Source organism: Poecilia formosa, unplaced genomic scaffold (genome assembly GCF_000485575.1).
Source record: "Poecilia formosa unplaced genomic scaffold, Poecilia_formosa-5.1.2 Scaffold83, whole genome shotgun sequence".
NCBI classification, from domain to species: Eukaryota; Metazoa; Chordata; class Actinopteri; order Cyprinodontiformes; family Poeciliidae; genus Poecilia; species Poecilia formosa.
The window spans coordinates 74,995-100,475 of record NW_006800022.1 but is presented as its reverse complement, the minus strand read 5'-3'; the positions used below and the strand labels follow the sequence as shown (position 1 = coordinate 100,475).

Below are 25,481 nucleotides of genomic sequence, written 5' to 3'. Positions count from 1 at the left end.
CACACACACACACACACACACACACACACACACACACACACACACACAAACACAGAGACAGTTCATAACCTGTTAGCGACACCGAAAGCCTGATCAAAACAAAAATAGGCAAATAATAAAGATTATTGTTAGGTAATGCATAAAAAATTATTGAAATATGGTAATTAGTTCTTGTATTTATTAGATATGATTAATTAGCTTGTCAAACATTTTTTTTTATTAAAAATAGAAAGCAAACCATTAAACTAAAACAAGCTTAGTTAAGCTAGCTAGATTATTTTGGAATAAAAGCTGTTTTGTATGATAAAAATGTCATTCTTTACATAAAATTGCACAGTAATTCCCTTGTATAATTAGAAGAAAAATGGAAGAAATATTAGCATAATAATAAATCTTAATGTTAGCTATCATAATGTAAAACAGCTGCCTTGAACTTGTCTTATCTGTTACATGATATATTCAAAATTAACCTCACCAATTCTGTGTTGAAATACCAAATTAGGTGATATGAAAAATGAAGTGCCATATTTATATTTTATTATTTTTGATGTTATTTTATTACTCTTTAGCTACTGTCTGCTAAGCTAAGCTAATATTAGCCATATAAAGAAACTAGCACATGTTGTTTTGCCATTTAGCTCATACTAGTTTTGTTTCATATGTTATTACAAGACGACGAAACAAAAATAATTAACATTATCTAAATACCTGGGTATGGAATATCTTACTTTTGAATGTAAAATGGCGGTAAAAGGCATGAAAGTGTACCAACATCAAAATAGTTTTTTTTTTGTTGTTGTAAAATTAGCAAAGATTTGACAAAAAGACACAAACATAAAACTCTGATACAACTTAATTGATTGTTGGGGAGCTTCAGATTGCTATGTTGCGAAAGTTTGGTTTGTGTAAAACTGCTAATTTAAGCTACGTAAAACAAATGAGCCTCTCATTTCTTACTGTAATGAAAAATCTAATTAAACTAATTGAAAATTTAAAAAGGCATATTTTTAAATGATACTGTTTCATGTATAATAGTAGACACAAAAAACAAGGCAATCACTTAAATTATTCATTAAGACAGAAAAAAATACAATAACAACTAAACACAAGATGGATGCTTTGCTAGCAGAGCGGTAGCTGCTAGTATGAGGGCTTTAAGTAGATTTAGAGTTAATTACATGTCATAAAATGCATTTTACACAATTAATTTAGATTTCTAGTTGGTATGTCTTAATTTATATAAAAAAGAGTAATGGAGAAAACAAAGAAATTGGAGATGATGCTGAAGATTTTCTCTAATTTGCACTTTACGGAAAAGAATATTGCTTTTGACATTAATGACATTGAGAATTTATGTTTCACTGAAATGTTGCTATTTAAGAAAATGGCTGCAACCTACAACCAGCTACAATCAAATACATTTTGAACATCTGTTCTCATGCTTATGGGTTTATTATTTTGAAAACTGGGCCTCCAACTCAAATTATTTAACAAAAACTGTTGTATCGAGGCGTTTAGCCACCGACTTCTTCAGGCAAACTTTTCGTACATCCCTTCTTTAGCTCTTCAAACATAATGTATTACAATTTCTGTTTTTTTCTTCATCCAAACTCATATGCTATGCAACGTAAACACAGAGGCACCGTCTCAGGTAAACAAACAAACGCACAGGTGACTTTCAGCAGCATGAAAATCAGCGATGATCTGAAATAAATCATGAAGGCTCCACGCGTCTAGGAGGCTTTAATTCTTTCACTTCGCCGCATGTTTCTGAGCCGAAACGCCGGAATAAGACGCCACTGATGTTCTACAAAAGCACAAGTCAGTCAAAGCACCATGTTAGGAGAAGCTGCATAATTTTTTTTCTTCTTCTTGCCTCCGCGTTCAGTCATTAACACATCCAGTTCAAGGACACATTTTCCCCAGAAGGCGTTCACAACCTCTTTGCACCTCATCTGTGATGTGAGGTGGGGAGTCCCCCCACCGACTCCCCCACCTCCACCCCTCCAAGTGACAAATATAGAAACTTTGTATCATTCAAAAACTTCAAAAAGCAGGAAGAACAAGGGGAAAGTTGAGATGATAAGAGAGACATGTTTCCATGCAAAAAAATACAAAAAAACCCCCATCAGTCCACAATGCAAACCTGAATAAACAGTCATGGAAATGAGGGCCGTTTCCCAAGGACAGCATTTTTTCCCTCCTCCAGGAAAACTTTCAGCTCTTGTTCAATATTGCAGGCGTCGCCTTGACATGATTTGTCTGTCAGCGCTGTCAAGCATTGGCCCCTGCTGGCTCCTGACATAGAGGGACACTCTGAGATTAATTTATTGGCCCCACCTCCGCTGTCCATCACCCCGCCTCGGTTTCCCAAAAACGTTTGCGTTATTTTATTTTTTTTAATCTTTATTACATCTCTTTAGGGTAAATTATTACTGCTTGCAAGAGCTGAAGCAGAACATATCAGCCTCTGCCAGGCAGACTGTTATAAGGGCAACCTTCCCTTAAGCTCAAATAATAGCTGTAACCTTTCACTTTCATAAGGAATATCTGGAACACTTATGAGACTGTGCACCCTGCTGCCCTGCATGGGTGTGTTCACCGCCTCTCATTTCACATTTAAGACATGCTGCAGCCTCAAACTTCAATATATTTTCTTTGTGTTTTATGAGAGAGGGAAAAACACGGCGTGAAGTGGAAGTAAAGGGCGTGATTTTCAAGATTATTTACAAATAAGAAACTGAAAAGTGTCTTTTCATCAGCACGTGTGTCAAACTCGAGGCCCATGGGCCAAATCCAGCCCGCCATAGCTCTTTATGAGGCCCTCTATTCTACACTAAACACTAACTGTGCTTAAATATTATGCTATCTATCAAATCAGTGCAGCTTTTATCTGTTTACTGACACATTATATTAATCAGTCCCTTCAGTTTCTTGAGAATTATTGTGGAAATTCACAGAAAATCAACAAATCCTTGCATTTTTTTTTTTTTTTGCGCTAATACATAATTGGGAGTCAAAAATAGTCAAAAACTGTCTTACTTTTTCTAAACAGCTGCCTCAGCCTCAATTGATGTCAGATTATAATCCAGGATTTATATCTGGGTTGTCAAACTCATTTTGGTTTTGGCCAAATCAAAATCATGAATCCTCTTAAAGGGCCGGTTGTGCCAGAATGTATTTAAAAAGTTCAGAAGCTGTTAAAATATCAATGAATCCTTAAAATTACATAATATTATTGAATATTGTTTCAGTCCCTCCAGGATTTTGTGACACTTTTCAATTTTTTTGCAATAAAAATCAAAGTGTTTGTGGTACGAATTTGGAAATATTTGCACTTTAATCATATTATTGAATATTGTTTCAGTCCCTCCAGGATTTTGTGACACTTTTCCAATTTTTTGCAATAAAAATCAAAGTGTTTGTGGTATGAATTTGGAAATATTTGCACTTTAATCAATACATTCTGGCACAACCGGCCCTTTAAGAGCTTCATGATCTCGAGTTTGAGGTTGTAAATTGACAACAACCGTGGGTTGAAGTTAATTTAGTTAAATTTTGTCTACAGAATACATTTAAAATAATGTTAGAATTTTTTTTATCAGTACATTAATGTCAATATTTCTTTAAAAGAAATAAGTTTCGGTCAGTTTAAATCAACGGCATATATATGACACCAATGGGCTCAACTCCAAGAAATGAAAGACTAAATTATTACTAAGAGGATGGATTTTAATTTAGATAGAGTAGAAAACATCATTAACATATAATAAATTAAACTGAGGGTTTTCAGGAACAATAAGAGAACAATAATCCAGACAAATGCATCCTGAATGTGACACTGCTGCTGCTGCTGCTGCAGCTCTTAGTGACGCAGCAGAATACAGAAGCTTGCTGCAGAAAACCCGGTAATTAAAATTCACTCCAGGAATACAAAGTACCGTCAACCTTTACTCCTACCTGTGAGCAAGAGAGCGACTTCGTCCACAGCATCTCTGATCGCCTTGGATTTAATTTAATGTTTTGTTGCTGAGTTTTTTAAATTTATGCATGAAAGTGTTGTCAAACATTATAATAATATCAGAGGGAAGAAATTAAATTGGCTTGTAAAAAGTTTTACTTTTAGATCAGCACTGCAAAAACGCAAAATCTTACCAAACATTTTTTAGTTTTTAGAGCAAATATCTTATTACACTTGAAATAAGGAAAAACTAGCTTAAAGTAAGTTTTATTTAGTAAATAATTACTTTAAATTTATGAGGAAGTTCTAGTTTCATTGGCAGATAAATTAACTTATAACGTGGGAAAAATGTCTTGTTGTAAGAGAAATACTCTGCTAATGGAACTAGTACTTTTTCATCAATATTAAGGAATTATTTACTAAATAAAACTTACTTCTAAGTTAGTTTTTCTCATTTTAAATGTAATAAGATATTTGCACTAGAAACTAAACCAAAATACTTGTTAGGATTTTGTGTTTTTGCAGTTGAAAGGGGCTAGTTTAGTTTGCTTAGTTGCCACATTAAACAGTTTTTTGTTCAGCTGGTGGTTCATATAATTTATAAAAATTGAATATAAATCATTCGCTCAAATAGTATTTTACAACCCTGAATTATCTTTTTTGTTGATGATGTTTCAACTTATTAATAAAAACAGGCATTTCTCTCATCATTTATCGTTATTATAAGAGTTTGGATAAATTGTGACAAAAATAAATTTATTTTAATAATATCTGAAAATCCCCCAAAAACTAATAGTATTGTCTGAATTTGCTATTTTCATTCTTTTTTTCTGCTGTTGATTTCAATGAAAATCAAAAAAATATTATTAAATTCAGCTTCTATGTGCACTTTGTTGATAAAAATCAGACTTTTTAAATGATTTTTATGTTGTTGGTGTCCTGAAGAAGCAACTTCTTAAAAACGATATTTGCATTTGTGGAGTTTCAACTACAATCACTGCCATACAGTTACCAAAAAAGTCACTATTTACGGTAATAACTTTTCCTGTTATCGCTATAAATGCCCCAAAATATAGTGTTAACATTTTAAATTAAATTGTGAAATCAGGTCTACAAAATACAAAATGTTTTAACTTTATTCTGCACACAAAATATTTTTATTTAACTCTGCTTCTATTTGAGAAAACAACCGAAAAAAACAAAACCAAAGTGAATTGAGAAGTGTAACACACACACCAGACAGCATATCACTCTTTTCTATATTAAAGACAGTTTTTTGTTAGGTATTAAATGAAAAAGAAGCTCTGGGATGGAGATAAATGCATTAATATTCATGAAAAAGTTGCTGTGTGTGCTTATGTTAATTTGACAAAGCAACGCACCGAGATTCATTGAGATGCACCTTCAGATGCATGGAGCCATTAACGTTCATTAATCATTCACACCTCTAATACTCATCAGGTGGCTTGTGACACAAAATGTAATTTAATTAAAGTTGCAGCCTAATGCATAACAGAACAGAAACCACCGGCTTTGATCGTTCCTGTGGATTTCTGCAAAGAAAACGGAGTGGAAGGACGACCTGAATCACATGTGTCAAACTCAAGGCCAGTTTGATTCTATTTAAACATTAAGACTGCTTAAATTTCATGTTTTCAATCAAATTAATGCAGTTTTTATCTGTTTACTGCCAGATTATATCAATCAGTCCCTCCAGTTTCTTGAGAACTGTTGTGAAATTTCACATAAAATCAACAAATCTCCACACTTTTTTGCAGATTTTTCTCAAAAATTCTCAAAAACTTTCTTACTTGTACTAAACAGCTGCCTCAGGATTAATTGATGTCAGATTATAACCCATGATCTGCACAACGAGTAATAAAAAGTCACATTTACCGTCATAAATGAGCCCAAATATTGCAAATACCACAAACACTTTTTACTGCAAAAAAAAATCACAAAAAACAATCGCGAAATTCTTTAGGGACTGAAAAGACGTTCAATATTATTTAATTTTAAGAATTCATTAATATTTTAACAGTTTAACAGGTTTTATCAATACATTCTGGCACAACCAAGCATTCATGATCTTCATTTGAACCAAAACGAGAATGAGTTTGACCCCCCGGACCTACATGGTGTGGCTCTTGCTCTCCACCAAGTTGACGTCTCCGGGCTGCAGCTCTGGGATCCACCTCTCCAGCTCCTCGATCCAGGGATATTTGAGAGAGGAGGGCACCACCACCAGGAGGGGCCACTCCGCTCTGTAAGCGCACGCCACTGCGATGGCCTGGACCGTCTTCCCTAAGCCCATCTGGGGAAGGGAAAACAAGTCAATCGCAAAGGGAAGCCCTCGGCGGCAAATTGCATGTGACGGCTGAGCTCATGTGAGGCCCAGGAGTAATAAGGTCTCACAATGATTCTAGTGTCAAAAGCGATTAGGCACGTGGGACTGCAGCAGAGAGCTGACAAACTCATCTGGAAGGCTGCAGGTTCATTTTTGGTGGGGCGGGAAAGTAGATTTTCCAAACAACAGTGGTGTACTTACCTCATCGGCAATCATACATCTGGAAAACAAAGGAAACAGAGAGGCTAAATTAGTCTGGCTTTAATAATTTACAGCTGAAGACAACAGTCTGTGTAGCGTGAGGGTTCTGCGATCCAATAGGACCGCCTGTCTGGTTCGCCTCTTCTCTTGGATGTACCACAAATCTGTCACTAGTAATTTGGGTCTGTGCTGCTATGCTACTTAAGCTTGAGCGCCATTCAATATTTATACCACTGCTTCAGCTGGATAATTCTGTTTTTAGGAAAGCATCTTCTTTTTGAGTCTATTTCACTCATTTCTGTTTTATTATAGGAAGACGTTTTCATAATTCTGTTTAAATAAGCAGTATATATCTGGAAAAAATACTTGCGCAAATCATTATTTAATCTCTCAGTTTGTGATCAAAACACAGTGAAGGATACAAGAATCACACAAAGTCATAAAAAAAATATTACAGACGACAAAAACTTATGCAAGCCAAAATAATTTCTGGATTTTCACAGAGTTTCCATATCTGCATTACGCTGGTAATAAGTTTGTAGAAGGAAAATAACCCATGGTTTCAGCCATGTTTACAACACCCCCCCCACCCCAAAGATAGTTTGGATGGAGAGCTTTAATTTGCTAGGTTTGATGTTTTGTAATGGATTTATGTCTGAACTTTAAGTAAAATCTTTAATGTATAACTATTTACACTACATACTAACTAAAAGCTTCACTATAGGGGTGCAAACAATCAATCATCTTACGATTAATTGTCCAGTAGATTAAAATTAGTTCCAATCGATTAGCTAATAATGTCCTTTTAAATTGTCTTTTGGTGATGTAGTTTGGCCTCCATCCAGCAGAGGGCGCTGGTGGTCGTCCATAATCAGACTCAGTTGATACAGAAATAAAGATAGTGGAGCCATAACAGAATGGGAAAGAGAAAGAGTCCAAACAGAGTCCAATGTGGGATGGAAAACGCACTTTATGCGGTTCGGTTTAGAAATATAAACATACAATAATAAATACACACATATTTTATTATTTTTATCTTTCATTTTTATAGGAAAATAGGAACCTAAGAGGTTCCTATTTTATAAATGTGTCAAAGTTTAATAATGTGAGAAAACCAAAATGTTCTGTTTATTCAGTCAGTATTAAATAAAGCTGAGACAAAAACATTTAAAATTTAAGAATTTTGTAGCTCTTTATGTTATGAAATGAGAGTCCGCCTTCTTGCTACATTAGAAAGTTTTTATGAAAATGGACTCAATCATCGATAAGTTGCATCCTTTACTTCACTCTGTTATAACTTCACCTCCCTTTTAGTCGGACAAAACAGTCACTGATTTCTTCACTGCCAGTTTTCTTTCCTCCTACATGAAGGGCTGAAAGTTAAAGAGGATGTTTGTGATCCAATGTGCTTGAGCGGCCATTAAACTGCCAAGCAGAACACTATGAAGAACAATGAAAGCGCGACACGGTCATCAGCTGAAGTCGTCCCTGTGGAAAATATGCAGCGCAGATCAACCTCTGCTTCTTTGTCCAGTGGGCCTGAGCCCATTGTCATGACCTTCCTTTTTATTTTTTTCCCCTCCATAAATGCTCCCAACATTGTGTCACCAGCAGCGGTGCAACAGAGCACCTCTGAATACCTCAGACTGAGTCGCTCATTATTCTCTCTCGTCCTCCTCCTCGTCTTCCTCCTCCCATCTCCGCCCCATTTCTCTCTTTCAGCTGAGGAACATGATTAATGTGCACCTTGCCACTGGTGGTTTTTCTAATTGCCAACACACCGGCTCAGTCAGCGCAATGCACAAACACACACGCGAGCGCGTGCGCGCACACACAGTCCAGGTCCTGTATGTGTGTGAAAAGTGCATACAAAAGGCATATAAAGTGGAAACACACACTGATACCAACTCTTCCGAGACGGCGCATACATATATGTAGCTGCGCGCACACACCCACACACAACCCCGAGAGGCAGTGTGGCTGGGGCAGGTGCTTGCCATTTCTCAACACATTAATCATCCTCCTTTAAATAACCTGAGTGTCGTCTTGACGGTTTGAGACTGCGAGCGCACTGCGGAGCTGTTGCCTGACGACGGCACGCGCCCCGTCGCAGCATCTTTCTAATGTTATCTTCGAAACCCACGAGCCCCAAAGTGTCAGGAAATGGGCTCCGCTGCCTCCCAAGCTGGCCGCGCTGATTTGATGGCTCTGACCTCTATGCGGTGATGTGTTGTGCGGACCCGTGTCTAACCCCAATTTTCCAGCCAAGGTAAAAAAAAAAAAGGCTCTCCTCTGGAGGACTGGACCTGTGGTGATCTCTGCCGAGTGTGGGATGCCGGACAAAAGGCTGACTCCATGTTTGGACCCACTCTGATATCGCACGCGTTCAGGGTTCAGAGTGAAGTCCATACGCCGGATTCACAAAGATCTGAGCAGAAAACCTTACATGGTTTTAATGGTGTGTAAAAAAAAAAAAAAAAAAGTTGGTTATTGTGCTCCGAAACTCATTAGCTGCATCTTCCTTTCTTCATACTCTAAGGCAACATTTGCTCAAGGATCAAGTTTCCTGCTTGTTTAACTTTAATAAGCTTGATATTTACATAAAGTACATTCTTAGATTATGTTTCAAGCTATTCGCAAACAACAGAAACAGACAGTAGGCATCTAAAAAAAGATTATATTACATCAGTGGTGACTTGCTAACATTGAAGATATGTTTATTTACATTGCAAGTAAATGCAATTATGATACTCCAATGTATAAAATCTATCCATTAGAGCCAATTTTGTTTGACAAAAATGTCCTTTCTGCAACCTGAAACCATATTTGGGCAAAAAGGCGGGGTTTAAAACGCAGCTGATTTGATTAATATGTTGTTACTGTAAAGAGAAAAATTGCTTTACAGTGGAGATCTACTCCAAAATGTTCAACAATCAGAGTAAATTAATCTAGCTACACGAGTCAGAATGAAATGAAAAAGAGAGCTGCTTGTGTTATAATCGAGCTTTAAGTAACCATCATCAAGCATTACCTTCCTCTTCAACACTGTAGATGTAACAATACGGTTGCATAATGGTCTTGATGCATTGTGTAAATGTTTAATCATACATCTTGTTCTTTTGTTTTTACCACAGTACATTAAAGAACGTAAAGGCTCAGTAATGATGCATTCACTTGAGAAATACATATTTCTACAAATGCTAAGTGAACATATTTTTCTAACTCCCACTTTTTTTGTGCGATATGCATTAAGTGCCTCTAGATAAAATAATTCTTCTCTCTAATGCACAATACGGGCTCAGCAGGCTCTAACATTTATTTATGATGTGTAGCTTCTCTATAAACCTCTTCTTAATGTCCTGGATGGATACTGTCCAAATATTGTTAGCTTGCCTATTAAGGCTTCGGGTAATTTATGGTGAGTGAAATTTTTCATGCCGTTTAACAGAATCCATCTCCTGCTGTCTACACAAGACCAAAAAAAAATCCTATAATAATAAAAAAGCCATTACAAGTTTCATGCCTTATTAGGAAGGAATGAAATTTAGTGTTAGGAAAGTAAATACTGTAAGTGAGGCACCTTGAGAATATAATAGAGATGTTTTCCTATTTACAATATTAGAGCGATTCTAGTGCTGGTGATAAATGACCCAGATTACAGCGAAGATGTTCTACAAATGAAACCGACTCTTAAAATGGATAATGTAATAATAAAGTGTTTCAGGAGGTTGAGCTTTATGTTTTCACCATTATGTCTATCACACAACATCAAACTTAACACATCAACTCAAAAAGAAGGAGGTATTAGTGGACCTTTATTAGTTAACATGCCCCGAATTTAGTTTTTATCTCTATTATTCCATTTACCTAAAGATGTCTTGCACCGGTTTGATCTGGCATTTGTTTCGTATCTCATTAAATCAAAAGTTTCTTTCAAAAAAGAGATACTGCTCCTTTGTCCTTTGTTATTGTTTATGTAGAATTTATTGAGTTTGGGAAAAATTAAAATTAAAATGTATTTGATTTGAAGAACTGCCTTAAAGCACAACATTTTCCTTGGTAGCTTCCCGTTGAATCTTTGCATTAAATAATTGACAAAAAAACGTATTTAAATGAATATTAAGAAGATAAAACACACAACTTTTCAAATCTTGAAAAGTTTTAGTTATTCATCATGTCTGTCTTTAAATCTGAATTTCTACTTCATTATTGAATTGGCTAATTTGTTTGCTTCCTGTTGTTTTGTACCAATGCGTCAGTTCATATCCTCCAAAAAGAGGCAAATGTACACATCAGCTGTGATACATACAACAGAATATTTAAAAGAAAAAAGTTTTTAATAATTATGTTGTTTTACTGATTGTTTTGAGCCACATATTAAAGCTGCAAAAGAGCGAGAGAGAGCAAGGCTTAGCTGTACTATAGTCGTCTGTTAACGTTTGTCTGGGATCGGAAAATGCTGGATAAAAATAATTGTATCCGCCGAATCCAACTTTTATGTCTTAAGAGCTGATAAATATTGCCAGATCACCCAAAATTAAGGAAATCTGGACCAATTTTTTTGATGTACCTGTACTTGAGTTACAGTTCTCATAAGGAAACTAGAAATAGCAAAAGAAATCTGCAGATTTAAGATCAGAAAAAGACCTCAAATTTTGTTTTGGCACATATTTACAAGACGAAAAATTTTTTGTAGATGAAAGGAAAATAGCTTTACCCAACAATTAAGCATTTTTATTACCAATCATGTAAAAAGGTAAAAATTCAGAATGAATTGTTAAAGATACTAAAGAAAACAGATGTTTGTGTAATCTTTTTTTGTTTGAAGGATGAAGATATTATTACGCCATACCTAAAAGGGCTACAGAAGCTATTTGTTTTTTATTATCATCTTCATTTTATCACCAATCAACTTGTATTTAAATTACAAGTTGGCGATAACTTAGCATTTGCCGAAATATGTATTTACAATTTATTGCTCCTTCTGTTCCTATGAGCCTCCTTAGCCTAAAGGACTGAACTGGGAAGCTCAATACAGATTATATGTTAGGAATAATATTTCATATGATACCACACAATTTGATGCAAACGAAGAGTATTGATCTATCACCACATTAGCAACTCCCTCCCTGCTCAACAGAAGAGCAGCTTAGAAAAATATGCTTCATCAAATAGCTGGCTTCAAGCTAAGTCAGAAAAAAAAAAAACATCTTAATGGATTGTTTTAGTATCAAACTTCAGTTAAACTTTTTCAAACAATTCAATCAACAACTGCTTTGTTTTGTTTTTTTGTTGTTTTTTTTTATTGTCGCGCCGAGCCACATATTTTACACATTCCACCCCGTTTATCTCCATAAAACTCACTCGCCCTCCCACACAAGCCAATCCAACGGGATCCGCAAGTATTTTGAATTTGCGACAACATTTTGATGTTTTGCTTCGGTACACTTGAAGCTCTCTGGATGTGGAGAGAGACACAATGGCTGCGAGAGGGGAAAAAAAAAAAAATCCACCCACGGATCCTCCTACGCTGGTAGATATCTTACATCAGTATATGATGTGCAGTGCATTTCAGGAGCTATTTTATGACAGGCTGCCATTTATTTCTCAGCTGTCAGCTTGTCATGTCTACTGTACCTTCATTTCAGGTGGCGATATCCTGTATTTTCAAGAAATCTTCTAACCCCTCCCTTCTTAAAAACCCAGCAAGTTTACAGCTCCACTAAATTGTTGTCGGTTCGGTATAAATATGCTCTTTCTGCAAGAAATTCTGCTGATCATCAGCTTTAGTTGTCACCTCTGTATGAAGATAATGAAGCGGTCACACTTCTGTTATTAACTTAATTGCTGTCATTCTAGTTAAAATCAATCAGTTCAGCTTTTTTTGATGCAGCACACCTCAAAAACAAACGTTAAAAAAGCTATTTTTAATGCAGATTAATGTCGGTTACCATCGTCTAATCATTAATTACGTTTAGATGAAGCACTGTGCCTTCTAAGACAATATCTATTTGTTCCCTGCAGTCACACTAATGCCAATCAAGCAAGGTAGCGCTCTGCACTGTGCAGAGAGAGCAAATTGACCCCTGACCTGTCCGTGCCAGAAAGCGCAGCCTTCCAGTGTTCCTAAATCAATACGGCTGCTCAGCGCCAGCAGCATCCCTCGGATTTGCTCCGTGTAGGTTGACCCTCCGCCCAACTGGAGCGGAGGATGAAATGAACAAGTCCTGCTGTGGTAGTGCAGCTTATGCTGAACGCAGGAAAACACTGAGAACCTGAACGCCGAGGCTCGTTTTGCAAACAAAGTGAGGACTCGTCCGAGCATTATGTACAGCTCCCTAACTAGCTGTCCTGAAAAATCCAGAGGATGAAGTCGCTCACCGTCCGTTCTTAGACAAAGCGAACTCCACTCCCTCCCTTTGAAAAGGCATCAGGCGCTGCAGAAGCTTGGGAGGAAGTCCTGACAGTTGCTGCGGCCATCTTGTGTCACAGTCAGATTTCTGTGGGTCACTCTCATCCATTACTGGCAGTAGATTTAAACTCTAGAAAACACAAGCAGACTAATTTCAATGTCAGACAAAGTTAACCTGAGTAATTACATAATGCAGTTTTTAAATCATAATTTCATTTATTAAAGATGGGAAAAAAAATATTTCCAAACTAACATGTAACTAACAGATGAGATTTAATATCTTGTTACATCAGATATTAAATCTGATTAATCACATTTTGGTATCGCTGAGTATGATTTCACTACCAGGTTTTGATGTGAACTTAAATCAAATTGTTATTCTTAGGCACAGCTAAAGACGTTGTAGCAAGTATTTCTAAATATTCAACAGTACAAATCTTCAATTATTACAAAATTTACAATAAATTTCTGACTAATTTATATTATAATAATTTCAGGATTGGGCTACTGCAGAAACTAACATAAATCTCACTTCAAACAAAATCTAAACTATTCTTTTTACTGTTGAGTCATGTCAAATGTGATCAGGATTTAGACAAAATGCACAGGCCAAAATACGATCTACATATTGAAATTAGGTCTATAATTAAAAAAAAGGTCAATATACCACTTCAGGACCCACCAGCTGATTTTTCACGACTCAAAAGGGGCATCCGACCCCACGATTGAGAACCACCCTGCGTTCTATGCAAAGAGTCTGAGCATGAACTGTGGTTTGTTAACGTTAATAAATGCATAATAAATAAAATACCAACTTAGAAGCCACGCAATAATTTCTTTTTACAGTTACAGATTTTGTAAAGAATACAGCATAATTTTGTTTACATATATTCAGTTCTGCAAGACAAGCCGAGCTCTAAAAGATTTCTAAAGAGTGGTTTACAAGCAACTTTTCGATTACATAACTTACCAGGCTGAAGACAACATTATTGGCTTTCTCGATTAAATACTAAAATAAAACGCTGCAGTGTGGACTCAAGCAAAACAGTTTCGCTGTAGCTTCAACTCACACTCCGTCTACGTCACTGCCGTCGTAAAGTATCTTCTTACGACACAGCTCAACTGAAAACTGTAAGCAACTTCCATTCACTTTTTAAAAAAATGCGAAACAAGTGACGGTATTTAAAAAAAAAAAAAAAGATACGTCCACTCCACGCTTGCTACCATACTGTAAGTGAGAAGAAAAACTTGTTTTACGACAAGACGTGACATATTTTGAACACCGTGCGTGTGCAGCGTGAGGAACTGACGCACAGGCAGCTTGCTGGCCGCTGGATCCTCCTTTACTCCGCCACAAACAGTAGCTACTTCACCATCGGTAGGGAACAACGGCTGCTTCACCGAGTGTAAACCAAAGCGGGTAAGGCAACGTTAAAAGATACCTACAGCATCCTGCCACACACTTTAGTTGTTAATAATGATATCTTTATATCATTATAAAGTCCTGAAACCGGAGCTAGTTAGCAAGAAGCAGGTCTAGTGTGTGCTGTGTGACAGCTCAGGGCGCCGGTGTTTGGCCGTTAGCACGCCGCGGTGCCAGGTAAGGATCGTTAGCTTAGCCCCGACACAACGCCAAAATGGTGCACGCTGTGTATGAAAGAAACACCTCGAAACTAAAATTGCACACGTGTCCAAAACGGCGATAAACTATATCGGCATTCCTTCTGGAAAACCAAACAGCAGTTATGAAATAATATATTATATTTCAGCAACTTTTAGGCCTGCTTCGACCCTGTCTCCCACCTTAGTTGCTGCATTGCTGTTTGAGTCCGTTTCAGAAATATGGCTGTACTTAACCTTTTTAGCTGCTTGGACAGATGCTACGTTCCCCGAAATGTTGTCACACACCTATATAAGGAACGAAAACCTCATACAAATCTGTGTTTCTTTTAACTTGTTCAGGACAGAGAGAAAATTAAATTGTCGTGGGATTTAATGGAGGTTGGTGGTGTTGAAATTGCTGTTTTGGATCAGCCTCTATGTGTAGCATAACAGCAGTAATTGACTACTTAATTTGAAAGTGAGCATTAACAACTTGTTTTTTGAACAGGTGAAGGAATCAGAAATGTAGCCTAGAGGGACTACCAAATACAAATAAACAGATAGAGGTGTAGGCATTGGCCAGTAAAAATAACAAACAAAAATGATTTTCTGTATTAAATATTAAGTTTTGTGTGTGGTACTGTAATGGTGGTCTTTGTTGTTTTTGGTTTGAACACGTAAAATATTGCAGAATTAACCATTTTAGAGTTGCAACCAGTCGGTTTTTAGTTCCTTCTTTCAGCCATCTGACTGATAGTGTGCAGCAACAGTTTAGGGAGGAGTGTTGCTGAACTATTCTTAGAAACCATAACCTTTTAGAACCAGAGATTCTCAAATTATGAACAAAGATTCTAGTTTTTTTTTTGTAAAAGCATAAAAACCATTACTATTGCTTATCTGTTATTATTTTCGGGAATAGCACCTGAATAGCAACCTTTAGTTTCCCCCAGTGTATTATAAGCCTGGCAGGGAACCAGGCTTAGCATTGTTTATCTTCCAATAGCACATAATTATCAAGTGATATTTTCAAATTTCCTGTCAACTTTAAACATTTTTTAACTCAAAAACATGACGGGATGCTGGATGAATGACTGTCCTAGCGCCCGACCACCGGGCTTAGCAAGTTTTCTGGGGGAAACCTTGCAACCACAGACCTATAGGATATTTGAATTTAGAAGTGAACCAGAGTTTGTGGAGTTAGTTGTATCTGTAAGTACACATTAGTACAGCTTCATTACAGACATCATCTTAATGTTGGCCGGTAAAAGGTGGCTTAAAGTGAATCTTTATCCTCTTCATGGGCCATAAATCAAAAATCCCATAACCCAAATTTATACTTGCTTAAAAAGGAAGCTATAATTGCTATCAAGCAGATGCACCAACCCTGATAATTATTGCCTCATTGAGTTTGCAGAAATTGACAGAGACGGCTATAAGAGCCCAAGAGTTGTCACCAATGAGGCTAAGCGTCATGATGGGATCATTTTTTATTGCACCACCAGCACTGTATATAGCATTCACTGAAGATATTTTACAACAAGTGGCATCAATATAAGCAATTATTCCACCCATTTTGAGTGCACTATTAAAATGTGCTAAATCATTGCTCAAATGGCCTCTTGTGATTGCGTGTAATCTGTAGAACAGCCCCTGCTAAAGCTTGAAATAAATGCTAATAATCGCTTGCCCCAACAGTTTTGCCCCGCGGCCGCCCGACCCGTTGCTGCCGCGGCTCGGTTGACCACTCATTCCGCAGGTTAGAGCGAATTTACCGCCGATGACATTATCACATATTGAGGTTGAGGTTGCCGTGTAATAGCTTTCACCAAAGATGTGGCCCCTGATGACTAAATTATTCATCGCCTCCCTTGGAGGAAGGGGGGGATATCTCCTGGCTCTAATATTTGGTTGTGTGAGGGGAGCTAGGCCCATTAAATAATTCATCCGCCTGTCCATAAATTGTTTGTCCAATTGCTGACCTTTTCACAGGATTAAGAAAGCCCAATAATAAATTCTTCCGAGACCTGGCATAACGAAAGGTACAATTACGAGGCAGGGTTGGATCGGATCGTTTGTCGCAGCCTGGATGTCGGTTGCTAAGTGACAGCAGGAACTTTTTCCGCCCACTGTGTTTCGCCGTTAAAGTCGGCGCGGCTGAAAGGGACGAAAACAATCACATCACGGCAGTCTAGACTTGGACCTGTTTGTGACTCGCTGCGTCTTTTGACAGCTTGTCAGTAAGTCGCCGACGAGAGCGCTTTGGGAAGCGGAGCTGCGTTGCCGCTGCGCACATTAGCTCTTTCCCACAAATTAAGCAATCGGCTTTCTTTTCATTTCTGCTATATTTAAATGTAGATTTAGAGGAAATGCGGGGGTGTTGCATTTCAGGTGTTGGCTGTCTGAGTGTGGAAAAGCAGGGTGCCAGCTTTAATGGGAAGGTAGCCCACGGAACAGCTCGGCCGCGCAGCAGCCAACGCCTCCCCATCGACTCTCCACCTGGTCGTGGCGCACCTAGCTGGCTCGCTACATCTCCTTGTCCTTTTTGCTTTCTCGTTGCCTCTTTTTCTCCGCCTGCCTCACTCTCCTCCCACCCTGACGGTTTCTCTCCTCTTCTTCCTCTCATTCTCCTTCAATCCATCCCATGTCCCCGGCTGGCCTCGCCTCCACCTCCTCTCTCTGCCTCCCACCCCCATCCTAAAGCAGAGTAGCTAATGAAGAGCCCCATTTAGCTAGCGACTTTAGTTCAGTCGGCGCTCCGTATCGCCGGCCGGCCCTCGGCTACAGCGACTGGCTGCTGGCGCTCTGACATCACACGGGCCAGCTGTTGATTTGGCTCTGTCTCCAAGGCTGGCTGGCTTGATGGGTTGTGGCAGGTAGACTTGTTCTCTTCCTCCCTCCCTTCATCCCTCCCTGCTCTCTCTCTCTTTGTGACACCCACTCCTCCCCTCGTCGTCTCCCACTACACTTTCCTCTCCTCCGTCTTCCACTCGCACTCAGTCGAGCAGGAGTGCAGGAGGCAGCAGGCGGCTGGGAGGCGACTCCAGCCTCCTCTCCAGCAGATTGCGCCTCCCGTACGATGGAAACTAAACGGTTGCACGGCAGACGGGATGGAGGGCAGAGCTGCCGGGCACGCAGGTATGACCTGCCAGGCTCAGATATTGACTTTGCATGCTTTACTTGACGCAAACATTTCTGTGTCATCCTTCTTCTCGCCAACTTCCAAGTTTTTGCCAAAAATTGATTTCCATCGGCTGTATAAGTTGCTGGTTTGTGCAATGAGTGAAGCATTGGTGTGGTGTTTTTTTTTCTTTTTATTCACTCTGGCGCGTTGAAATCTCTTGGCTAGTTTGCAAGCGGGTGCATCTGCTTTCCATTAGCAGGATAATTAACCAAGATCAGCAAATAAGAGGCTTCGCTCTGCATTGTTCCGCAGCCAAGCTCATCCTCGTGTCTCTCCTGGTTTTCCCATGTTTGTTCTGCAGGTGTTGTCTGCAAATTGACTTTTAATGACTCTCTCTTCTCGTCTCCGAAGAGCTCTGTGGGGTTAAAAACTGCTAGACTTGCATGTCAGGGTTTTTTTTTTTTTTTTCTGTTTATTGTTTCTGCTCTAATTGCCCAGATTGATATTCCCTGGAAGCTCTGTTATGGGATAGATAATGGATTACCTACATGCTCTGCTGTGGATTTAATTTATTAGGGCTGCCTGCACCTCTGCTGCAAGATGCAACCTGAAGGCAGAGCGAGCAGCACAATTAGGGGCTCATTTGTGCCCATTTCCCCCCGTCCTCCTATTATGAGCAAGTTTCCCTTTGCCTGAGTCGCTCTGAAACTGAAGAGAGCCGAGTATGAAAGTGATATCATTTCCCCGGCTCTATCCTAATCGTTTCTCCCCAGTTGGCGCTTTCCCTTTGCGTTGCAATTAGCAGAAATGGTCGGAAAATGGGAGATTAGTTACTCAGTTAGGCAAAACGCCGAAATCAATTTTATTGCAGCGCCACGTCTGCGAACCAGCATTAGGAAGCTAATTAACTGTTTATTTGAGCCCTGATTTTATTAGTCTTGGTCCGCGTCATGCAATCTGAGGAAGCCACGTCAATCTGAAAATCTTTTTTTTTTGTTGTTGTTTTTGAAATTCACCCGGTGAAGCGGTCACAGATCAGAGCTGGTCAGTTTTCACTTGAGCTGTTCTGATCGGTGAATATTTGGTTAAATCCATCAAAACAAAGAAAATCCGCCTTTTTTTTGTTTATGAATGAGTCGGTAAACTTGTATTCTGAACTTTTTGAGTCAAATAGAAATCAGAAAACGGGTAGGGGCTTAAATTGGTTTAATGTACTTCTTTTTGTCTATTATTCAGAACTGCTGCCTTTATCAAAGGATATTTTCCTATTTATTTTACAAAAAAGTCCTGAGAGTCAGCTGATCAAACCTCAAAGAAATCCTGAAATCAGTATCAGCTAGAGGCACTCCTGATTGGTGCATCTGTACTTTTAAAGGGGCACTTTATGAAAAATGTAAAAAATTGTTGGATTTCTGGTGGTTGAATATAAAGTTTGTTTAAAAAGTCGCTTGTTGTTTCTCATACCAATCTACTGAATCAATCTCCTCCTGTTGAGTTATTTTCCAGCGTTCCCTCCCTTTTTTTCCTCTCTCTCTCTTTATCACGCCCGGCTGTTTTGCTCACAAAGGTTAGGGCTCACTCCTTTCTGCCCTCCTGTTCTTTCTTTTATCAACTCACCTTTTCGCTCTCCGCTGAGAATAGAACCAGGGCAGATAGAGGAAGGGTATCGAGGGTCCTCCAGCTCAAGCGGAGCTGGTTATCGCCTCCGATCCACGCATAGCTGAGCAGAAAAGAGCAGGGAGAAGCGGAGGTGTGGGAGGGAAAGGTCAGCTCTTAGAGGAGAGAGAGAGATGTGCAGTGGGGAAGGAAAATAAGTAGAGGAGTGTGCAAGAGGCTCTTGAGCTCTTCTGAGTGATGGAGAAATTTCTCACTAGTTTTGTTGTTGAACAGTAGAGCCCTGGTGTTTGATTAATTTAGCTCGGCTGATGGCTGCACTCTCACCAAATTGCAAACCAAATTTGACCCCGACGCTGCGCGGCGGCCAGACCCACCGCTCCTTGGGCATGATTTCTCTCCTTTCAGATCGCAATTAATCATTTCCAGATTGGCCACATCGTCCATATTTGCATTTCAATGCGGCCACAAATGCGCGTTTAACTGGATGGCAGAGTTTTTGACGCATCTCGGTGTTGCGCGAAGCTGTCAGCGTGACACTGAGCGGTGCCTCTTTAAGGGCGCTGCACTCTGCGGTGATTTTAATACCAACGAGCCACTCCCTGTCAGCCCCAGCACAATGCCAGACGGCGCTGTGGCAGGCAATGCGCCTCCGCTACAAGTTCACCGCCGCGTGAGATTGTGAGGAGGCTTTTGCAGCACGAGAGCTTGTTGGGAGCTGTTGATCTCCTGTCAAACAGGGGGGAGATGCTTCCCTGCTTCCCTGCTTTCTTGTCTTGTGTGTCAAAACATTTTTTTTTTAAACAAGGGGATTGGGGTGCATTATTAACCACACACACACACACACACACACACACACACACAAAGAGGCTCAGTGTGAAGTCCTGCAGCCATCCGGCTAAGCCTAGGCTGCACCGTCTGCTCAGAAAACCTGGAGCGCCGGCAGTCAGACTTGACCGCACCGCTGTCGGAAGGACTTTCACACTCTTGAGTGATGCAGGACGGCGCAGTAACGCAGGAAAAAAGGTTTCAACATATTTCCATTTCAGACACAGCTGACATCACTTCACATTGCAACGCAAGACTGCATACAGTTTCCCACTCTAGGTAGTTTTTAGGAAGTGCTAGGTGCTTTCCAATAACGGAGCACCTATAAAGGGGGTGGGGCTCTTTATTCTGGAGTAGTTTTGGGAGGAGGGGGGTTTGCATAAAGATCAGGAACATGTCGAGATGGAGATCGGCCACGGAGACGGAGGCCAAGAAAGGAGAACATAAACGTAGGGATTCTGATGATGAGCTGGAGCAATTCATTCAATCATTCGCTTCTGGGGTTTATTGGACTACGATCTATTAAGATGTATTGTAAACAGCGATAAAATAGATTTGATTTGTTTCAGCCTTAATCTGATGTTTGTGACAGATCCACCACTTTTAATCAGAAGTAAGTAAAACTGAGCCAATATGAGTAATTTTTTAGCGTATAACTATCGGTCCGATAAGTAAAACTGGGCGGATATTAGTGTCTAATGTTTACGTCTATCTTGTTGCTGTTGGTGTTTCGGGTTGGAAGGGGGTTGGTCACATGTTTAAGTCACATGATGCCAATGCAGTGCGGGATTATGGGAGTGTTTAGTTAGAGCAGAAAAGCAATGCAGGTGGTGTAATTTTCAGATCGGTGCATTCATATTAAATCGGATTATTCCCATTTACACATTAAAGGACGTCCCTTATGCTTGAGTTTTTTTTTTATTAATTTTGCTTCAGCGTTCATGTTAGTTTATGTTTGGGCTGTGAATGATGGTAGGTTATGTTTTTGATGCACCTAACCAATAGAGAGAGAGAGGTGGAGAAGTGGGAGGGATCACTGATGACGGCTTAGCAGATTCCGATCTCTGCTGATTGGTCGGTACATTTTTAGTCATAACGTCAAACTTTTGTAACACAAATGTTGAGCAGTGTTAATAAATTACGTATTTGACAATTGACTAAAGGTGGAAACTGCACAAGTTTCCTGCTCATTTATTGCGTCTAAATTCTTGTCGTTTTGTTTGCAAACGACGTTTACGTCAGTCCTGTTTTTCTGAGTTTAACAATGAAAATCAAGTAAAGTTTAGAGACGTATTTAATAGATTGATTGCTGGTAAAAATGTAGTAAACCCTCCGTTTTTGAATCTTAATTTAATTCCTATCACAGAACCTGGAAGATTGTTTTTCCTTTCGTCTTTTATTCCTTACAACAAATCCGTATCGTCCAGAACAGCCTGATTGGTGTGTCTCCACTCATTCTGTTGGTCCCAGATGTCTGCCTCCCTCTGCCAGTGCATTGTTGGACGTGAAAAGGAAAAGATATTGTCTGCTAGACAAAATGAAATTTATGTGCCACCCACTGGCAGCAATGTTATCTTTACCCATCGCTTTCTGAATGTCTGCATGCTTGGTTTTTCCAAGGTTGGCAGGGGGTGCCTTCTCCTGTTGCCTCCCCAATCTCTGTGCTCATCCATTATTTATGGTGCGGCAGCACGCACAGGCCCAGAAATAAACACTCGCCACACTTTTCCCTTTTCCTCCCGCCTCCGACACGCGAATCCTCCAGAGCTGCTGACACCCTGACCACTGTCAGTCCGCCTGAACTCGGTGACAGCGCTGCGGCTGACCTCTGACTCCACCACCCCGACACTAACCCCTCCCTTCCCTCCCTCGTCGTTCTCGGTTGCAGGTCGGCAGGGGTCATGAGGGTGTCGGAGGCCCCGCTCGCTGTGCAGAGCAGCTGAAGCAGACATGGGCAAAGAAGTCTTGGAGGGCATCGGAAGGCTCGGCCACAGCTGCATCCACCACTGGCTACACAACAAGTAGGTGTGCTCCTTATTTCACTCATACAAGACCAGTCAGTTAGTTAGGATGACCTCACTAAAATTAGTTTACTTTTAGAAGAAAGCTCATCTTCATACTTTGACTCAAATGTCTAAAAGCTATTTTTGAGGGAAATGCTAACCCAAACCAACCTTTGAAAGTAAATGTCACAGCATTTTTGTTTAGTTTGACGAGGCACACCCACGACTGATTCTGCCTTCCCCCTTAGAACCAATAAAGTCACTTAAACAGAACCTGCCAGACAACATGAAGTAGGCTAAAAGATCTCAAAAAGCAACACAGATACTACCATATTCTCAAGAATTTCAGGAACTGTCCAGAACTGACATCCGAGTCTGTAAAACCACAGAATTATCCACAATTAGTCCTAAAATCGCACGAAAGGCCCATCAAGAAGGTCGCAAAAAAACCCTAATCGACATCTAAAACACTTCAGGCCTCGTTTGCATCATTTGAGGCCAGTAATCAGGATTCACCAATAGGAAAGTAAGACGGCCTTGATCAGACTTTGACCAAAATGAACACAGAAGTCTGTTTCTGTCTGTGGCAGTAGTGTGATAGTCCTTAGCTGGCCTGCTGCTTCAGAACCTGAACAAATTCATCTAATTTCCCTAAAACCACGAACAACTCCCACCAACCAGTTTGTGATCAGAGCGCTTGAGTTAAACCAGTGATCTGAGATGAAATGCGCATATTAGTGTCATCATCACTGTGTGTGAGTGACGGCATTTAATTATTGAGACACTGTTCACATTAATAATTATAAAAGAAGGCTGCCTTCTCCTCTGCATCAGCAGTTTAGACCATTCATGTAAACTCCAGCAGCGCATCAAGTCAGATATTGGAGAACTTTTTACGTAATATGGCAGAAATGTAAGGCTGATGGGGTTCTGGCATGCTGCAATATGTGAAGTCACTCAAATCAGTAAAAGCACTTCATCATTTCATCACATGAATAACACCCGACAACAAATTGAGAAAGTGCTGCTGCCTTATTTTATGCACCTTGTCTCTGTTGGTGTGACTGAAAGAATTACTAAATGAAAAATGGGACTTTTATCTACGTATGAGAAACAAACAAGAAGCCTTTTTTTTTTTTTTTTTTTAGCTTGCAGTGCTCCTTTACCATCTTGTTGTCCTACTGCTATCTGCAGAAAAACACAGCTCTGTCAGAAACAACCAGTCAGAGCCAGGAGGCGGGTCTTAGCGCTGTGAATCACACTCTACTGCACTCAGGCTAGTTAGCATGGCCACCAGTGATGATGATTAAATACTTTTCCTGTAGCAATAAGTTGTTTCTGAGGTTGATTGGCAGCGCTAAGACCCTCCTCCTGTTTCTGATCTGTTGTTTTTTTTGTCACCGTCAGGAAATTGTGATAGTTTCAGCAGATATCTGAAAAAAAAAACAACAAGTTACATACTGCAGCTTTGAATCGTGATCGCAGACCTTATGAAATTGTTCCAACCCATCACTGCTTGTCTGCACACGGAGAAGTGTCTAAAAGTTTTGTTTTAGGACAAACATTGCGTGTCCAGAGGTTTAAAAGTAAAATATCACCAAAACTATTGCAAAGTAGAACAGACAGTTATGTAATTCTTGAGTGCACTCTCCGCTTTCTAAAGGACAAATAAAAAATGGCAGGCGGTTGACTATATAAAGTGTTCTAAGGTAAGTATGACGAATCAAACTACTTCAGATCAAGCACATCTTGTACTCTGACACACTCGATTGGCTCAAATCTAAGAGTGATCCACACAGGCAGTGGGTTCATCATCCATAATGCATCATTACAGAGCTGCAGGAGACCATAAATGTGTATACTTTCATGTTTAAAAGAAATCATGGCGAAGTCTCCTTTCAGTCCTCACTCATGAGAGATCAGCTCGCCGCTCGCTAAATTCCTTAATGCAACGCCGCGGACAAGATAATGATCCATATTACTTATGCAGTCAGAACATCAGGGATTCTAAACAGGCCTGCGCCGCAATTACCGCAGCTGGGAGAGACGAGACGGCGAAATGCGAATACATCAAACACCTGAAGCCAAATTTAGTGTAATGCTCTTCTCCCCTGATAAAACGCGTTTGGAGGAATGAAGTATTCGGCGAGGGACAAAATGGCAATCCATCACGAGCCCTGCTCTCGAAAATATCTGTCCAGTGTTGCAAATTTTCAACTCCAGAGACTTCACTCATCAAAGTGTCAACGGCGGACTCTAAATATTCAGTGACGCGCGCCACACTCTAGAGTATTAAGCTGTTTTTTTTGTTTTTCTTCAGAATGTAAAAATAATGTAAAGCAGCAAGTCGGCTCTGCTTTTGTCAAAACCTCTGACAGGTCATTGAATTTCAACATCTGACTCTGGAGCACCGCGGCAAATTTCAGCTAACCTCTTAGCCTCTGGTGGCGCCGGGTTAGCATTGCGCGCGCGTTGGCAAAGGCGCTTCAGAGAGCCGTCGGAAGAAGTCAATTACACTGACATAGAAGAATTGGATACCGCCTCTGTGAAGGCGGGCAGTCCCACTCGCCAGCTCAGCTCTTTTGGGAGGGGAAGAGATAAAACAATCAAGTCCTATCCAGCCGCTTTGCTGCTTAGCCATCAGATAGGGAAATGACTCTGATCAGTGACACCCAAATGGGTTAAGGGTCCTTCTGATTGGTTGAAGGCCGGATGACACACACACTCAGCAGGATCACGTACGCATCAAAGCGCAACGTAAGCGCTTTCATGTGTGAATTGGGTTCTAATGTGCAAAGTGACTCTGAAGAGCACCATTTCTAATTAACCTATTAATCATAGCTCTCATGTACCAGATGTCTGCCCTCCCCTTTTGTGCATCTGTGTGTATGTTCTCCCCTGCATGGGGCTGGCGCTAAAAGAGCAGATCAGCAGGATGAGCTCACACCAGGACTTCAACAAAAGGGGAAGGTCGTGGCGTTGCACGGAGGCGTCGAATGCGAGTCCAAGAACGGCACAAGGCGTTTTCTGCTGGCTAATCGGCGGCCATGTTGTTCTTTGTAGAAACCCTGCTGAGTTTAAAGCTCGACGTTTAACGTGTCGTCTTCTACTGGCGAAATATCAGAGCAGCTGACTGTTTTTATAATCTGTCCTATTTGGATTGTAAAATGAGAATACAAGTTTGAAATTATTTAAGTACTTCCTAATTGCTATGACAGACAATATTAGCAGTACATTTAGAAGATATGATGAGATGGGGGAAATTTTTACATAAAAGTAAAACAAAAATATAGAATTATTATTTTTCTTGTTGCAGTTGTTGCTAGGCGTTGTGGCAGGAATGGTAGCATTAGAAGCTTTAATTTATCAATTTAATATTTTCCTTTTATTCG

The 25,481-nt window shown here is 39.8% G+C and overlaps 2 protein-coding genes across 15 annotated transcripts in view; one reads left to right on the top strand and one right to left on the bottom strand.

Moving 5' to 3' along the window:
• The window catches only part of zranb3 (zinc finger, RAN-binding domain containing 3), a 99,726-nt gene extending 77,758 nt beyond the window's left edge, over positions 1 to 21,968 (bottom strand). For 3 of the 5 annotated variants that reach the window (XM_016673829.1, XM_016673830.1, XM_007557050.2), the window contains exons 1-4: positions 13,892 to 14,151; positions 12,891 to 13,051; positions 6,510 to 6,528; positions 6,097 to 6,275 (exon numbers count right to left, since the gene is read on the bottom strand). In XM_016673829.1, the coding sequence (XP_016529315.1) occupies positions 6,097 to 6,275; positions 6,510 to 6,528; positions 12,891 to 13,030 (338 nt within the window). In that variant the 5' untranslated portion in view covers positions 13,031 to 13,051; positions 13,892 to 14,151. Of the gene's footprint in view, positions 1 to 6,096; positions 6,276 to 6,509; positions 6,529 to 12,890; positions 13,052 to 13,891; positions 14,152 to 14,724; positions 15,088 to 19,261 lie in introns of those variants that run through there. The other 2 variants (XM_016673831.1, XM_007557051.2) reach the window with 2 other exon arrangements.
• The window catches only part of LOC103141411 (R3H domain-containing protein 1-like), a 41,438-nt gene continuing 30,209 nt past the window's right edge, over positions 14,253 to 25,481 (top strand). For 3 of the 10 annotated variants that reach the window (XM_016673835.1, XM_016673841.1, XM_016673832.1), the window contains exons 1-2: positions 17,194 to 17,658; positions 21,975 to 22,107. The gene's annotated coding sequence lies outside the window, so the exon portion shown is untranslated. Of the gene's footprint in view, positions 14,342 to 17,191; positions 17,659 to 21,974; positions 22,112 to 25,481 lie in introns of those variants that run through there. The other 7 variants (XM_016673840.1, XM_016673838.1, XM_016673833.1 and 4 more) reach the window with 6 other exon arrangements.